An 18,191-nucleotide genomic window follows, 5' to 3' on the forward strand; every position below is an offset into this window, starting at 1 on the left:
GCAAACTTTGCATCAGTGAGCTTTGCAATAGGAAAGCCTTGTATGGACTGGAAGGAGCTGATTTGTACTGTTTATTAGTAATATTTCTGGTTTATATGTATCCTGCATCTTTGTATCCTGCATGTAAAATATCAGGTGGAGGGTTAGTTGGTGATTTTAGTGCTCTCTATTCTGTAGTTCAAATTCTTACTTTAATCGTAAACAAAAATGTTTGGGAGCCATCCCAGTTCCCAATGGATGTTTCACATGTATCAGGAACCTACCTGAGAGGTTCATAGAGCCAAGTTCGTGCAGAAGCAAAACAGAGCAGTGAAAAGCACTGTCAAGAGTTCTGCTCCTTCAAGTGTAGGCCCAACACAGTCTCTGTTAGCAAAATGCTTTGTTATGCCTGTGAATTTGACACAGCTGCTCTGATTCTGATCTCACCTATACTTATAGCACTATGAGCACCACGAGCACTAAAATCTACAAGCCGGGTTGCAGAAGAAAGAAGCTGAGATCTAAAGCTTATTCTTTTTTTGTGGCGCGCAATTAATGTGTTCATTAATCATACTTTTGCTGGACAGTTCATTGGTGAGAACAATGAACTGTAAGTTGCATAATCTACAATAAAGATTTCATTTTGCAGCATAGTGCACTAACACAGTTTGAGTTGCTGGCGATAGCTTGAAGTGAGCTATACCACAGTCCAGTTGCTTTGCACCTGCATTTATAGGTCTTCCGTTTTCCTTACTGCTGATGCTCCTGTCTTGTCTGCATTCAACATGTTGGGGTTAACAGTTTAATGTCTAATACTTTAAATCTGTGGCAGTGTTTCCGAAGCCTGTTCAGAGGTATGTGACTTGTCCCTTATTTGTTATTCTCCTCTTTGCATTTCCTTAGCTGCTTAACATGATTCTACAAGAGCAATTTAAAACCTGAATTCAATTAAAAGAGACAGCATATGAGGTAAACTGGAAAGTGTGTAGAGCAAATGACCTCAAGTATAATGTGCTTACTGTGGCAAGTTCTTGAATTCTGGCATGCAGAATATATGCATAAGTATTTCATATTTTAATAGAACAGATGAGTTTCCAGTGTTGCACATGCCTTTTCATTGCTTTTTTCATTACCTTTGACAAATGATCTCAGGGCTCTCACTGCCTGTCAAATTAGGGTAATGAGAAGGAGCAAATGGATTTTTAAGTTTGTTTTAGTGCATTCTTCAGGGAGCAGAAGATCACTAGAATTCATGGGTCACAGTAAAGGTTAGCACGCGTACAGCTGCAGAGCAGAGACACAGACAAGCAGGGCAGGCTGGTGGCCAGGAGGAGCAGTAAAAACAATGGATGGATTAGCTTTCTGAGACTTAAATTGGTAAAGGAAGACAACATGGAGCTGTTTACACGTGTCTGCTCATGAAAACAAAATTTGAACCTTTCTGTTACACTAGTACAGTCAACATAAAAAGTTTAGAAGAAATCTAGCATTTTGTAATTCATTGTAATGTGATGTTTTTCTCCCTTCTCATGCCGTTATTTCATCATATAGTGTAACATAATTCAATACCTCTGACTTAATTTGCATTGACATTATTAAAATCATCATATCATTGCACTAAATGAAAAACACAAGATAGATATTCCTCTCCTATGGAAAAAGTGTCTTTCCAATTTAAGCATTTCATTTTGTCTGTCAGAACCAAAGTGGAAAGAAGTGGAGTGACCCGCAAAGATGCTGCAGAAAGTTTGATGCAAGGATGTATTAAAGAATCTTTCATCACAGAGCAGATTCAGACAGGAAACAATGCAGGCTTACACTTGCTGAGGATATCAGTCTGCTTTTTTTTCCTTTGCATAGCCACTCTGTAAGGTTCAGATGGTGGCAGCAAACACTAACAAACGAACTGCATAACCTACATTGTGTACTTGTATCAAAAAGGCATGCATTCTTCTGTAGCATTCAGGTAAAACATTTATTTTCAGTACTCTTATTTGAAATTACAATCTCACAAGCCGAAAGAGGTAGAATTGCTAAAGACAATAGTCTTCTGGAAAATAACCAAATAAGAAAACTGAAATACCAGCTTTTGTGTTAAACACAGCTGTGGAGTACTGAGTACAGTTTAGAGAAATGAAATATGTTTCAGTTATATGTTGTTGTGCTTTAATCAATTACTGTAAAATCTACTCTTGAAAAGTAACTTATTTAAATACAAGTTGATGCTGCGCTTTAATGGTCTTTTAAGGTGAATCTGTTTTAGCAATGTTAATGGCAAATGCAAAGCATCTTCTTACATGTCTTGTGAATCTAGAAAGCATCTTTTTTCTCTTCTGTGTGCATAAAGATAAGCTTTTATTTTCATTTGTTGAGTCTACCCAATTTGAATCCTCTTGTTTATTGTTGCTTACATAAAATCATTGGTTTTGGTCATTGGTTTTGAGTTCTGGTCTGATATTTGTATACCGCCTCTTCTATATGTCGCATTGCATACAACAAACCAGTTTCTGATTATACTTCTAGGCTTCCAGGACCCTCAAGAGTGCCAGCTGCAGGCAGCAGTACCAAAGTTCAGGGAGCTTCCAATTTAAATCGGAGAAGCCAGAGCTTTAACAGCATTGACAAAAACAAGCCTCCACAATATGCAAATGGAAATGAAAAAGGTAAGTGATTAGACAACTTACTCTACAGAAGTAATACACAATGGGAAAAAAAAGCTCCTATTCACAAGGGTCAAAGAAATAAATATAATACTTAGACTTGTGAAGGAAGCACTATGGTGTCAGCCCTCTGAATCAGGACTTGTGATTGAGTTGGAGTAAAATTTAAGAATGGAACCTTTCAAGATGTTACTGTGGTATTTCATCCCTCTTTGATAGAAAAGTCTTCGAGTGATACTTCTAAAGGGAAAATAAATCCATATTGCTTGTCTATAATCTTGGTCCACGTTCAAGTCCACTCATACCCATAGGAAGGCTGCCGTGTTTTTCATGAGAACTTTGCATCTGAGCATCTAAAGGAGATGAATGTTACATTTACATGAGAACATCACATATGTCTATTGTTTCTGGACCCTATGTCAGACTGAACAGAGAATTGAAAATTAGGTCAAATGTAATGAAATTTGGTAGGGACTTGAATTCAATGATCATGTTTTATTACCTTCTTTAAGCATGACTGTCTGTTTTGCAAACAAACTTCCCCTAGTCCTTCAATTTCATCAGTCCTCTGATGCTGTTTTCCTGGAAAATGTGCCTCTTCAGGCTTTATCTCAGAAATAATAATGTAAAAATTCAGCCTTCTGAGTTGTGTAACTAATCCAGTCCTCCCCTCTGTGTAATGAACAACATTTTATTCATATCTCTGGGTTAGAATACAGTTGAAAATGATACAATATACATAGTACCCATTTGCATCCTTGGGGTCTGTGGGAGGAACAAGTATGCAGTGAATGTTCTTCATCCAAGCAACAGGCAGCTATCCAGATATTTTTTTTTATAAAATTCTGATGAACACAGTTTGCCCCTAGCTGTATCTGAAGATATAAAACCATCCTTTCAATAGTTCCTTTTTTTTATTTTTACTATCAGTTGAATGTTTTAGATAGCTCTGTAGTGCAGTTTATTTTATTAAGGACTCATTTATTGCAAGACACACAGACTAAAACTAAAAAGAGATCAGAGAATAAACTGAACAGACACTGTATAGTTCACAAATACGATAGTGAAGTTTTGAAGTAGGAGATGTGGCCGCTTGAGTGAAGGTATGTACAGCAAGTTCAGGTTTTAGAATTACTTTGTAATGTTGACATAAGTTTTCTATTGAAATATGTGAAAGAGTGAAAGGTATGGCATGCTCATCGGTATGATTGCTCTTGGTTCATTAGTTGAAAACTGTCTTTGAACTGCTAAGGTTTACATGGCATTGCACATTTTCGTGGCTTTTTGCATGATGGATTTCTTTGCTTACTCGTTTCTTCACAGGGGATGAGAACATTGATGAGGTTTTTAGTGAAGTCATCACTAGCAATAAGATAAGGGTGGCTTTGTTTGTATTCAAGCATCCAGTTCTTGTTACAGGATATAGAAAATATAATGTTGCATAACTAAATTAAGTATTGCATATTAGATGTTACTATCTGCTGTCTTTTCTTCCTTTGAGAAAACAGCAAAATGGATGGAGGAATATTGATTTTTCATGCAAATATAAGCTGAATACAAGTTTTACAATATGTGTATAAAGAAAATGCTAGAGAAAATGACTGCTGCAAATGCAAGGATAGCTATCTGTTGTTTTTTCTTTTATAATACGCTGACAGAACACACGGGAATCAGTATTTCAATTCACTAAACTACTTTGCCTAACTAGAAAAGTAGTTGTAGCATGATATTTTAAAAATGAAATGATTATAATGGCTATTTTTGAAAAATGTTACAATGAAACTTCCAAGTTTTCTTAATTTTTGAGTACTTAAGACTGTTCTGTGTTTCTGAAGAATTTTTTCTGAGACAAACCTGAACCCTCCCAGTAGCAGTACTAATAATAACAAATCTCTTTAAAAAAAATGTGGCACCTTGAAAAAATTATCTTTCCTTACATTCCAGCACACACAGTAAGCTTAGTATTTTAATTTTTTGCTTCTAATCTAGACGCTTGCAGCAAGACAACTTTAACAGCTTATAATGGACATACAGTCCACATACACTAATTTCTGAGACTTTGATCGTATAGCAAACAACTGGTGATTCTTCATTAGTGCTACATAAACTGAAGCAGAAAAGGGGATGATTTGCATTATGCAAATAGGTAATAGAAATGGGGATATACAAACCTCTTCAAGGTCAGACCACTTTTGATACTGTTTTGTTTTGTTTTGTTTTGTTTTGTTTTGTTTTTTGCTGCTGTAGAACTTCCTGTATGTGCTATAAAGAGATCTTAGAAAAGATATACAGCATAAGGGTTTTTTGATCCAATTATAAGTAATACTTGAAATTTGTTCTCCTATTACACAGTTTTCAGCTCAGTCACAGTAAGGAAAGGATATACAGGCATAGACATAAAGGAGAGTTAAAGTGGTCCAAAATAAGATGTAATAAGTGTCTGCTATGTAGTGTGTCCTTTTTTAGTGGGTTCTTTAATGTTATCTCTTCTGAATGTTGCTTAGTACGTAGTTTATACCGTATGAAAGCCAAGGTCCCCTTTAGTGAAAGCAGTTTTGGTGCTCATTCAGAACAGTCCAATTTTCACCCATGGACATAATGCACTGCCATGATATAGGTAATATTATGTTACAGTGATCAAATCGGGGAAAAAAAAAAAAAAAAAAAGATGCACCAAAATGATAAAGATGTCATGTGCAGAAACTTTGCAGTGGAACTTTGAGTCTTTTTCTTGCCCTGGACTTCACAGCTTTTGGATGGGTTCCAAAGAAGTTATTCAGGTGACACCACATCTATGTCCTTTGGATTTAGTAAAATACAGAGGAAAAGAAAACTGGGAAAATAAAACTCTTTGAATAAGCTAATGGTCCACATAGGTAATAAAGCAGGCATTTTGAGAATAACAGCAAAATAATTCAAGGCAAATTTAACATTAAAAAAACAAACAAACAAACCTACAAATATTTACACTTCAGAGCTTAGGAACACTGTCTCTGAATACTAATAAGGACCTTTATGTCACCAAAATAATTGCCTACCTTTACAACATAAAATATTGTTTATATATTGTCCTAAATCAATTTCAATGCTTTTTGATTATTTTGTTCATAAAGACTCTGAGAAGTGCTGCTGTAGATCCCCATTTTCTGATGGCTGCATATCATTATTCTGTGGTCAGTATGTGCACCCACTGCCAATTTGTTAACGTGTGCTGTGGTGCACGTACGCCGCCAGTGATCCCTGATGGTGTTATCCTCCTGTTCTGATAAGAGATGGCTGCTTGCTTTGGTTGGAACGTGATAGCTGAACTGACTGAACTCACTAGACAGAGCTCTCATTCTGTCAGGCATCCTTACAGCTATCCCTTACTGCTTTTCCATTTTCTGTTAACCTTTCTGGTGTGAGTGACTAACATCGAGTGCTATGATCTGGGCACCTGGCATAGCAGTATTAATAAGCCTCCTCCAGTGTATCTGGAAAATCACTGCCAGGCTATGCTGCAGCTGGGAGCTGTTTTCTCAGAGCCTGTCTTCCCTACTAGCACTGAATACAGCAAAGGTCAGTGATGAAAAAGCAGAGGAGGAGGATTGTATATTGGGTTCTGGAGCCAATTTCACTTTCTGCAGTGCACACCTAAGAGGCTGAAGTTATGCTTTCCCAAAGGAGATTGGGCTGAGCCCTGCAGCACAGAGCTCTCAAGCAGAATGCAGGATTGTTTTCACCAGAACTTGATTATGCCTTTCAATAATAAAGGAATGGGAACCTATACAGAAGCCCATCTCTTTGTAAAATTTAGTATATATAAATATGATTTTTTTGTCCTAGTCTATATTACAAAAGCACCACAAGGTGGGGACAGATTTCATATAATGAGCAGCTAGAGCTAAATCCATTTGCTCAGAAAGCAATGAAGGATGTGCAGCTTCAAGTCATACATTTGGACTAGGAGTGGATAAATCTTTCTATTCCACATCTTTAATTACATGCAAATTCTCTCTATTTCTTGATAGTGTGCAGTGGAAACTTCAGATTTAATATAAAAAGCAAGTTCTCTGTTTGTACTTTTTAATGCTGTTTATGATTTGTGGCATAGGGATCAAATAAAAATCAGTGGTTCTGGAATCTGCATGTGTTACATATGTGGCAGAACAAGCTGGTGGTGAAACAGTGAATACCTCTCTTTTTACAATTTTTTCCCCATTAGTTCAATACTATATAGCAGGAAATATGGCAATGCTTGTACTCTTCTTTATAATCAGGATGCTTTCTTTTTTGGTAAAACTAGCAGCCTGAAGCCAGACAAGTATAACAGAATTAATTCAAGAAAATTCAGTGATATCCTGCTGTGCTCAGATTGTTACATCTATTCTTCATTAATTTTGCACGTACTTTAGGTGAATTTTCAACTGAAGTACCACTGGGAAAGCTAAATACCCCAATCCTCCTGTGTAATGAAGGCATGTTTAGTGGAAGGCAATGCATATGTGAAAGAAGGTCCTCATGCACACCCAGTCCTAGGCTATCAGCCATAGGGCTGATCCCTGATATAAATTAAGGAAGCCTGAGGGCTGTATTAATATGTAACAGCTGTTGTTTGCCCCAGGCTCTGTTCCAGGATCTGAGGCTCACCAAAAAATAGCAGGGGCCCAGCCACAGTTCCTGCCTTGATCATGGAATGGGGAACAGTTCTGCAGCAGCACAGCTCTGTATGCATGATGCTGCCTGGAGCCAGAGAGATAAGCCATCACCTTACCTCTCCCAAAAAATGTTCTGAGGCCACTCGTGTCTGTTAATGTTTTATTGTCAACCAACCGGACCCAGCATTCAAAATATTCTCGAAACCTACTGTGCAATTCATTTAATGCTGCGGAGTTGGCATATGTTGCTGAGGGCACATGAAATACTCAAGGCAGATGGCATTTAAGACATCTATGGAAGGTGGAAGTGATTGGATTTCTGGAGTGCAATTGGTAATAGTGTTAATCAGGTAGGGGCTGTTACATTTCAATTGTGTTAATCTTGTTTAGGTTTTTATTTACTTACTTTTAAACCTTTTTTTTTTTTTTTTTTTTTTTGCATCCTGTTTGGATCAGTACATTTTGTTATGTGTGCATTCTATTTGTTAAAGAAAAAACAGTTCTTCTCCCGAGATGCTCGAAATCCCCCTTTTCCTGTATTACTGACCTTAAGACTTCTAGGTGGGTAGTCTAATCCATACTATGGCCTAAGGGCTGAGACTGAAAAAATGGAAATTGCACACAGCTTCAAACTGTGCTGGAGGCAGATATGTCCTTTCTGTCCTCATCTGCTGTATTATTTAGACAGGGGAGCCACAGGGTATAACTTTGTCCTCTTGTGTAAGTGAAACATCACGCATAGTTTTTCTACTATATGAACTATATTTCTGTTACATGTTTTGTAGTCTCAGTTTAAGGTGAGCAGGACTAGGGAAGTCATGCTGCCCCTGTTCTCTGCACTGGTGAGGCCTCATCTCGAGTACTGTATTCAGTTTTGGGCACCTCAGTACAGAAAGGATATTGAGGTCCTGGAGCAGGTCTAAAGAAGGGCAACAAGGCTTGTGAAGGGCTTGGAGAATATGCCCTACGAAGAGAGAGTAAAGAAACTGGAGATGTTTAGTCTGGAAAAAGGAGGCTGAGGGGAGACCTTATTACTCTCTTCCAATATTTGAAAGGTGCTTACAGAGAGAGCGAAGGTGGTCTCTTCTCACTGGTGACAGGATGAGGGGAATAGTCTCAAGTTACACCAAGGTTAGTTTAGGTTGGATATGAGGAAACAGTTCTTTACACGAAGGGTGTTAAGTGCTGGAATAGGCTCCCCAGGGAGGTGGTTGAGTCGCCATCTCTGAATGTGTTTAAAAACCATTTGGATGTGGTGCTCAGGGACATAATTTAGTGGAGGGTTGTTAGTTAGGGTAGTATGGTTATGTTGTGGTTGGACTCAATGATCTTTAAGGTCTTTTCCAACCTGAGCAATTCTATGATTCTATGTTTGTATAATATATATATATATTTAGATAAACACCAAAAATACCATCTTTCTCAGTTTTTTTTTGTTTTGTTTTGTTTTTCTTTGTTTTCTTCCAATGTTGTAGCATTCTCTTTTCCTTTGGTCTTTAAGATTTTTTTATTATTAGCAACTGATTGGATTTTTTTTTTTAACAACTTATTAAAGATAAAATCTTTACATTGGAAGGTTTAATTTATATAATGGGATGGTTACAAGTCAGGCATCTTCAGGCACGCTTGAGCTTATTGCGGGAAGTATTTAGCAACACCACAGTGGTGGGAAAAAAGGCATTTTTGATCATATATTCTTGCATGCCCTGTACACATGCAAAATATATTTATTAGAAATCACATTTACCTTGATTTGTGAAAGTTTATACGTGACTGTACTTTTTATGCTGGGGGATATACTGTTACCTTTAGACAGGAGATGATGAGAGAATAATTGTACCATTGTCATTCTTCCTGTTTTTTAAGCAGATTCACCAAAAGGCCCTCACCCATCTGCAGGCATGAATGGAAACGTGCAGCATCCCACCAGCACTGGGCAGCAGCAGGTCTCTGCCATACCCTCTCCAAGTGCCAGCAAGCCTTGGCGCAGCAAATCCATGAATGTCAAACACAGCGCGACCTCGACCATGCTGTCCGTGAAGCAGCCCAGTCCTGCAACCTCCCCTACTCCATCCTCAGACAGGCTTAAGCCACCTCCTTCTGAAGGTGTGAAGCCCCCTTCATCTGGACAAAAATCTATGCTGGAAAAATTCAAGTTGGTTAATGCTAGGACTGCTCTGAGACCGCCTTTGTCGCTGAGCTCAGGGCCCAGTGACAGCGGGAGAGAGGATGACACCTTTTCAGAGTGTGGTGAGGTGGATGTGCTAAGTGGTGGGGTGAACAGCAGCGGTTCCACGAGTAGCAGTCCTAAAGTATCACCGAAGTTAACTCCTCCGAAAGCTGGAAGCAAAAATCTCAGCAATAAAAAGTCTTTGCTACAGCCAAAGGACAAAGAGGAAAAGAACAGGGACAAAAATAAAGTTTGCACTGAGAAAACTGTCAAGGAAGAGAAGGACCAGGTCACTGAAGCATCTACAAAGAAGAGCTCAAAAATTGCAAGCTTAATCCCAAAGGGAAGCAAGACAGCAACAGCCAAGAAGGAAAGTTTAATACCATCTTCTAGTGGGATCCCAAAACCTGGATCAAAGGTGCCAACAGCAAAGCAAAGTACTTCATCTGCATGTGTGGGAAGTAAGGAGGCTGAGAAACTGAGGACTACAAAAGGAAACCAGTCCCAACCAACACCTAAATCCCAACTTAACGAGAAGGCTTCTCCTTCCTGTGGGCTTGCTTTTTCTGAAGGGAAAGAACCAAGCACTGCTCTCACCCCGGGACCCTCCACAGCTCTGTCAGGCACAGCAACAAGCAGTGGCCAAAGCACGGGGAATGGTGTTGTCCAACTTCCTCAGCAACAGCAATACAGCCACCCCAACACTGCCACAGTAGCTCCTTTCATTTATAGGTAAGGTCACTCAGGAAAATTGGTTTTGTGTTACCATGCAGAAAAGAGCTAAAATGTAGAACATGATGAGCTATCACACTGTCATGTTTCTTATCTCCCAGGTTCCACATGCTGTCACAGCATCACGCATGTTTTGTTGATATTTTAAGTATTACTGCTTCACAAAAATTTTTCCCCTGGAACACTGATTCTCTACTTTATATGAAAACACTCCATTTTTGCCATTTAAAATTTGGGATATTTTGATTGGAAATCCAAGTCACGTTATGAGTTTCCTGCTCTGTTTTTGAAAGGTCATGGCTGAGTCAGGTTTCCAGTGAGAATATTCCTGTGTGCAGTTTAAGAACCTCAACATTTATTTGCTGATATCTGATAATGTTTGCTTAAAATACACCATTTGCTAAAAGAATCCTAAAATAAACTGCTGACGTTTTCAGAGTATGTGACTTGTAGGATATTAGAAGAAAAATCATATACAAACTTTTGCAAGCGTTTGAAAGCATTCCAGTATTTTGGGCAGAGAGAAAAGCTTGCTAGCTGTTAGTTTTTATACATGAACTAGATATAGATTAACTCCTTAGAGGCAGTTAATTTTTAGTGGTGGTGCATGATCTTCTGCTGGCCAAGGCTCTGGAATAGGGGAATGAGCAGTTAAATGTATTGATCTGTACCTGAATTTATTTTGCTATGTAGTAAAGCAACCGAAGGAAAATGAGAGATTTCACTGTTATACAAACCAGAAGACAGAGTAAGTGTAGAAAGACTGGCAGGCACTTTGAGTAATGATTTCAGATGTCAGCTATTGGAGAGCTTCAGCTACAGTTGTGGGTAAATTTAACATCTGATAAAATGACAAATATGTTATTAAACAAAATATACTGGCAGTTTTTGTTAGTGAGTATTGCTGTAGATAATCTTGGCTAAAGAATAAAGAGATGTTGAAGTAGGCTCTGAGGGCGTATGTATATCATTACATACAACTAAACATAGCTTCAAAACCAATCTCGATGAGTGATAAACTGTTTAAGTTAATTCTGAACAAAAGCAGTTCTGAAAATCACATGGGAGGGGCAAAAGGCATTATATAAGATACATTTATTCTAGTATGCAGTGGATTGCCTCCTGAGTTTCAATTAAATGTATTACTGAGTGTACTAAATATGCAATGTTTCAGTATAGCTGGCTGGAATATTTGCAGTGAGACAGTCGCTTGCAGGGTGGTGTAACATGGCCTACATATGTGTTAGACTGCATAGATAAGGAGAGAGAAAAGGAGGCTATGCTTTGCTTTCAGATGCTTTTGTTACTTAATGACAGTGTTGTCACAGATTGATGCCATTTCATTGCATGATGGAGAAACCTTATTGCTCTTTTAAGCTTCATCGTGATGAAAATTGTATTTGGAATTCTAAAGGGTGATATAAGTGTGCATCTTCCAGCAAAATTTTGTATTAATAATCTTCTGTTTGCTTCAAACAAGCAGTAAAAGAGACTGCATTTGAAGTTAAATCTCACATGAAAATAAATTTCTCCGAGCCAAGGTCTGATCTCAGAATGCCATGAGCCCAGGGTAATAGGCCAACTTTAATGAGGTTTTTTCTTCAATGTGTATCTCTGTAACCAAAAGCCGAATCTGCCCACAAATACACAGTAACTGCATTCCTTACAACTCTCAAGGGCTTTGTAATAGTACACGACGATTTCACAGAGGAATATAAATATAAGCAAGGATAAAATAGTCATATTCCCGAAGTCAGCAGATTTATTTTTGAGGACAAACAGCAAGTAGAAGTATACACAAAGATAGGGTACTATATTTACATTTTATTGCTTTTAAATCTAAATGTTTTTTGAGTGATGTCAACAATTTATACCTGGAATTTTCAGGTACGCTTATTGGCTACTGGAACAGCTTTATGGATCAATGAGGTAGTAAACAGTAGTTACCATTCAGACTAACAGGCTTTTTGATAGCTAGAAAGAATGTCGAGGCTCAGTGAACATCTATTGTAGTTCTTCTAAAACGTTTCAAAATAAACTAATAAAAAATATAATGCATTTTATCCAGAAACCTGCAGAATTCATCCAACTGCAAAACACTACCATAGGTAGTATGGTTGTATATTAACACAAGGCTAAATAGACAAGTGCTTTTTCTGGTTTATCACTAATATCTGTGGATTCCATATATTTGGCAATGATCATTTATTAGCTCTGAGGATATTAGTGTAGATTTGTGAGTAAAAGGAATTACTCCAAAGAGTTTCTTTGAGGCCAGCGTGAATACTGAGTACTTGAAGAGTTATCAGCGCTCATGGCTGCAAGTAGAACATTTTCACTGTTAATGGGCAGAATGGGATAGAATAGGCTATTTCACCAGCAGGTGCTACATTGCACTGTTCAGCTTTGCACTCTTGGTGCTTGGTCACTATCTGATGCCACATTGTATTTATGCCTCTTAAACACCATAGCATGGAAATTCTTACGGGATTATTACTTCTTTTCAAAGATTAGCAACAGTAAAAACTGCAATTGACATAATCTAAATGGATGTAATTTAAATTCTTCCATCCTCATCAGAAAGTAATTATTTATTTTCAGATGCAGTTGTGAATATGTTATTTACATCTCCTTTAATGTCCTCTCTGAACTTGCCTGCAGGGTCCAGTGGATTTATGACAGGCTGAAGAAAATGTAATTTGTTTGCCAGAAAGCTTGATAAGAAAGATGCAGCAGGAAAAACAACTCAAAGGAGGGTGTAAGAGATTGTATAATTTTTTGAAGTAAATCAACCCCTGCTTTAAATTACACATTCTTCCATGCAGACAGAATTAGAGGAAAATGGAAATTGCACCATCTGCCAGAATGCCTTGGACTTGTATCAAAACTGGCTGTAGAATTTAGTTATCTTCCTAGTGTTGCTTAAATTTCAGTTGGTGAAGAGTAATACAGAAGTTTAGTGCTTACTAGGTTATGCTGAAAACAGGGAAGGAAGACACAAAAATGAAAATAATGTCTGAATCTTTGTTCTGAAATCTTAATCGGATAACAACAGCTTAATTGCTCAGTATTAGGAGTTCTTAGCTTTCAAATATATTGCTCAGAAGTGTAATGTAACTGGTACTTTCAAACATTTTCTTGCAAAGACAAGTGCCAATTGTATGCAATTATTGCTTTATTTTGCCAAATTATGTAAGATTATTTTGTTCCAATAAAATGGGAAACAGAACAGTCCCAGTAGTAATGCAAATATTAGCTTACTCCATAATATAAATGCTTGGTTGACATAAATCATCCCAAACCCACAAGAAGTATGTGAAGTGATGGCAATTAACATTTGCTGTGAACTTGCTAAAATACTAAAGGAAATTTTTTCAGTAGAGCATCAAGTTTTATTACATGAACTGTCACTTAGTTTTATTTTATTGATTCCTGGAGTCACTGCTGCAGGAACTTAGCGGATCTCTTTCATATGATTAGAATATAGAATTCGAAGTGCCCAAATCCGAGAGTCTGCAGCACTCAGAAAGTATTTAGTGCCTTAAATTCTGAAAGTTTAGAAGCTGCTGAAGAGGATTAGCCAACTGCTCATCATCCTGTTGTGAATTGATTAAATGTCACTCTTTCAGGTAAATTTGTCAGTTAATGATGGACACACCTGAAAGAACCTTCAGTACTTTCTGAATTGAGACCGCTGAGAGTTGCTATTTCAATAGCAAGAGGATGAAGCTGATGATTTCAGCAGCCTAGTATAGAGAAGATGGAGATAGACTCTTCTTCAAAATGCAGGATGATAGAATGAGAAGTAGTATGCAAGTTACAATAGGGGAAACTCTGATTCAATCTTAGAAAAATATTTTCACCATGAAGGTGGTGAGACTTTATCAGGTTGCCCAGAGAGGTTGTGGAAGCTTTGTCCTCAGAAAGGGCTTAACCAGATGAAGCACTGAGCAACTTCGTGTGACTGGATCTGTTTTGAGCAGAACACTGAATGAGATGGCTTCTAGACCATCTTTCTGATCAAAATTATAATCTGGAGAGGACTAAAGTGTTCACTGTACAAAGACAGAGAAAGTAAATATAATAAAGAAACATGTTACCAGGTACTAAAATCTTCCCATCTCCTTTCCTATATGATGATTGAAACAATTGTATTGCTAGACCATAGCTTCAAGGGCACATAGGAAGTACATAACTATGACAAATGGAAAGGAGGATATAATCTGGTTGCACCTCTGGAGGCACAGTGAAATTCAATTCCAGCTGCTTTTTCAGGATGTTTTTGTACCAGCTTAAGGAAATAATTAAACTACTCTTCAAGGATCTTGAAAACATAGCACCTGCAGGGCTTGTAGAAACCATATTTGTGTCCACTTTTAGTGACTTGAAGTCATAGATTGTGGAGTTAAAATTAACTTTTTAGTACAGGATGTTTTATCAGATAATTGTGTTTGTTAATAATAGATTGTGCTGGTAAGCATATTGCAACTCTTAAAAATATGATGACTCAAATTTATACTGCAGTGCTTTGTTGATGTCTATTATTTACACTACTGCTGTGAAATTAAAGCAACAGTCACTACCAATATTTCTCAGTCATAGGTAGCACTGAACATTGCCATATAACATCAGTGTTTAGAAAAATCCTCCCATTTTCTCATGCTTGATTTTCGAGTAATTGTGCAAGAAAAGTTTCCAGTGTAGAGGAGTTGACTTCAAAGGTAGGAAGGAGGGTAGCGGGGGAATAAATCATTTAAGCACATACTTGATTACTGAGTTAAAACCTTAGCCTGATAACTTAGTTTCCCGCTGTTTACGAGCTGAAATTATTCTTCTACATTGTCATACACACTTCTTCCTTTGACTGAATAATCAGTAAAATGTAGTATACAGGGCCAAAAATGATATTCTGAGTCCTGTTTGGTTTTCCGTCACTGGCAGCGCTGTAAGCCTTTATCATAAAGCAACTAAGCTTCATCTTAAACTAGATATCCTCACTACTCCAATGGGAGCTTTCCTTCAATAATTCCTTCATCTCACTGTTAGAAATTTGTTACAAGCAGCACAATGAGAATGCCTCAATTTATTATTTCGTCATTATCCTTTAGCTTAAAAAATTGTTTTCCCTCTCTTGAATTTGTTATCGCTCTTTTTAAAAGCATCAGAGAATAAGCCTATCCCCATTCTTGTCTTTTGTAAGGCTAAACCAAATTATCTCTTTTGTTTCCTCTAAGAGTTTCTTCCTTCCCATGATCATCCAAGTGGCTGTTCTTTGCAGCTGTTCCCAATTTAACTCATATGTCTTGAACATGGGTGATCAAACTACTCGTATTCCAGATGTGGTCCTGCCAGTCTGTTACACTGACAGCAGTACACATTCAAGACAGCTGCACCTTAGAGAGCTGTTGGGGGAAAAAAAAAAAAAAAAAAGCAGCATGTTCATCTGATATCATGAGATGTCGAGCAGTAACCAAACAAATCTTTGATGTTATCTGTGTTTATTAAAGGTTGGCTATTTTGTTAGAGACAGGAAATCACTGACTGTGTTAAAGGCAGATTATTAAGTAGTGTTTCAAATTCTGTTCTTAATTACTTTTGTACAAAATCATTTTAATCAAACTGATCGAACTTGTGCAGGTGTGATTGAGAACAGAGTTTGTCCCATTAAGCATGTCTTAATCTCTTACAAATAGGTAACGTATTTCAGTGAGTTGGGGGTAAACTTATTCTGATTGCCACGATTAAAATAGAAAGCAGATTGTCTTGATTTCATGACGCCTGCTTAAATGAACCTAAACTGCAGATGCATAGCATTGGAAGAAGTGTCAACAGCGTGTTTTGAAAAAACTGAAAATCTTCCTTGATGACAAGAGAGATGCAAGTCTTATTGGCCCTGTCCATACCTGGACCTCGTTGTTCCCCTGGAGCTGCATGGTTTTGCTTGGAAGCCTTTTACCACTAGAAAATCTTCAACCCACGTGGTCTAAACTTAGCTCCAGAAAGAAGACAGGGCCTGGGCCATCTTGCACCAAAGACAGGGCTGCTCTGGAAGTGCTGGCTGTTGGTAAGACAGGCGGAGGCCTGTTAGAGAAAGACCTGTTGGTGAGGCCCTGTCCACAGGATCCTCCTTGGGTTATTCAAACACAGTCCTTGAGCAGGTGCTTTTTGGCCCAACGCTTCCACTGGCAAATAACTATTTTTCTTATGCTAGCAGAATTTAAACTGTTCAAAATCCATAGTCCTCTGTAGAATTTCTGCTGTCACTTTGAATAATTAGAATCACTGATGTTTTTACTAAATCAAACATTAAATTGCTGAATTAAGTCAGTAAAGCAGTTTCTTTGTAATGTGTATTCTATCAAATCAAATTTATTTTACATCATATTTGAAATTTCAAGTCTGAAGTAAGATAAAAGAAATGTTTCATGCCTCTTAGATCTTGTATTTCAGGCTGCCTGTAAAGTTAAGAAAACCTCATTGCATTTACATTTGGTTTGTGTTTCGATGGTCTTTCTAGAAATTAAATATTTTTTAATCAGTGGTGTTATTTGATATTACTTATTCAGTATTTTTAGCTTGAGACTAGATTTTGATGCTATTTTATATCTCAGAAACTGGATTTTGTGCTGTAGTTCATCCCACCAATCGGATTCTAAAATTTGCAATGGGAATCTTTGTAAGTATCTCTTCTCATGGTGTTTTTTTAGCATCTCCTGATTATAGCTGTATCAGGTATTTGAAAATGAGGAAAACAAACAAACAAACAACAACAACAACAAAAACATGAAGAGCAGAAATGTGCTTTAATTGCTGTTTGGTATAACTCTAGAAGGTTTGATTTGACCTGAGTTGAACAAGTGAAAACTTTTACTCATTGTCATATTAGGTGAATAGATGCACTCATTCGGAAGTTTTCTTTACTTACTTCACTCTTTACTTATCTGTGCTCTTTTACCTGTAGGGGAATCCAGCCCTTTTAACATGAGCAAATATATACCATATAGTTAGTAGTTATTTATTTATTTGTCTTTGTTGACTGTATAGACAATACTATCTGACAGAGGGCAGTCCAAATCACTGAAGTTCTGTGCTTATCCTTCTCTCCATTCACTAGATTGAGACATGTAAATGTTGGATACTGGTGTCCAGTGAGGATCCAGATCAATTAATCCTTTTTTAATTATAGAAAGGCAAATAATTAAGAATAGATCCTTTCAATCCTCTCTTAGAAAATAGCATACATAAGGCTCTTGGTCATTCAGAGAGGGCTTTACATCCTCTGTCTGGGCTAATGTAGTGATTGATGGAAGGACAGTTACACAATCAGGCATGCAATGCCATAAGGTCAGAAGGTGAAAGAGATCCTTTTCTACTTCTACACAGAAGTAGACTGAGGTAAAGTCCATATACATTTACAGATGTGGCTAGAAATGTTTGAACTGTTCTCAACTAGCTGAGGGCCCTTAGTGCAAGACCAGTAGAAGCCTGCACATTTCTAGTTCCTCTTAATGCCAACCTTTCTCTGTCTCTAGCCCTTGTAGCATAGTTTTTTGAGATTAATGAAAAGAGTGCAGAACATTTTGATTATCTTTACCATTATTGTAAGTGTCTTTTTCTGAGATGTGATTTTGGGCTGACCTTTTGTCCTGGGCGTAGTGATACAGCACTATGTGTCATCATAAAGCCCAGACAGACCTTTCATGATCTGTCAAAGTTACATTTAGTGAAAGTAGATGTGTCCCTCATTCATTTTGCTGATTTGAAGCAAGACAGGAAAGCAGGTGGGGCTCTGGGATTTCAGTTTATCACTGAGATCACTGTCTCCATACAGTAGATGTAAAATCATATTCAGGGTCAGTAAGACATGTTTGACCTTGAACTGTGTGCTGCATTTGTGTTTCCAGTAGTGTGAAAAGGGAAATAGTAGACAAGAAGCAAAAATAGTTTTTAGAGGTCTGTTGCTTATTTCACGAATCTCCAAAGTGCAGAAAGAGATAAGGAGTGCACAGGTTT

The 18,191-nt window shown here is 37.6% G+C and overlaps 1 protein-coding gene across 11 annotated transcripts in view; it reads left to right on the top strand.

The window, feature by feature from the left end:
• LOC100539795 (neuron navigator 3) overlaps positions 1-18,191 on the top strand; it is a 398,436-nt gene that overhangs the window by 264,232 nt on the left and 116,013 nt on the right. For 9 of the 11 annotated variants that reach the window (XM_031553711.2, XM_031553705.2, XM_031553709.2 and 6 more), the window contains 2 exons: positions 2,503-2,642; positions 9,143-10,178. In XM_031553711.2, the coding sequence (XP_031409571.1) occupies positions 2,503-2,642; positions 9,143-10,178 (1,176 nt within the window). The remainder of the gene's footprint in view (positions 1-2,502; positions 2,643-9,142; positions 10,179-18,191) is intronic. The other 2 variants (XM_031553706.2, XM_085221680.1) reach the window with 1 other exon arrangement.

Source organism: Meleagris gallopavo, chromosome 1, assembly GCF_905368555.1.
Source record: "Meleagris gallopavo chromosome 1, MGAL_WU_HG_1.1, whole genome shotgun sequence".
Classification (NCBI taxonomy): domain Eukaryota; kingdom Metazoa; phylum Chordata; class Aves; order Galliformes; family Phasianidae; genus Meleagris; species Meleagris gallopavo.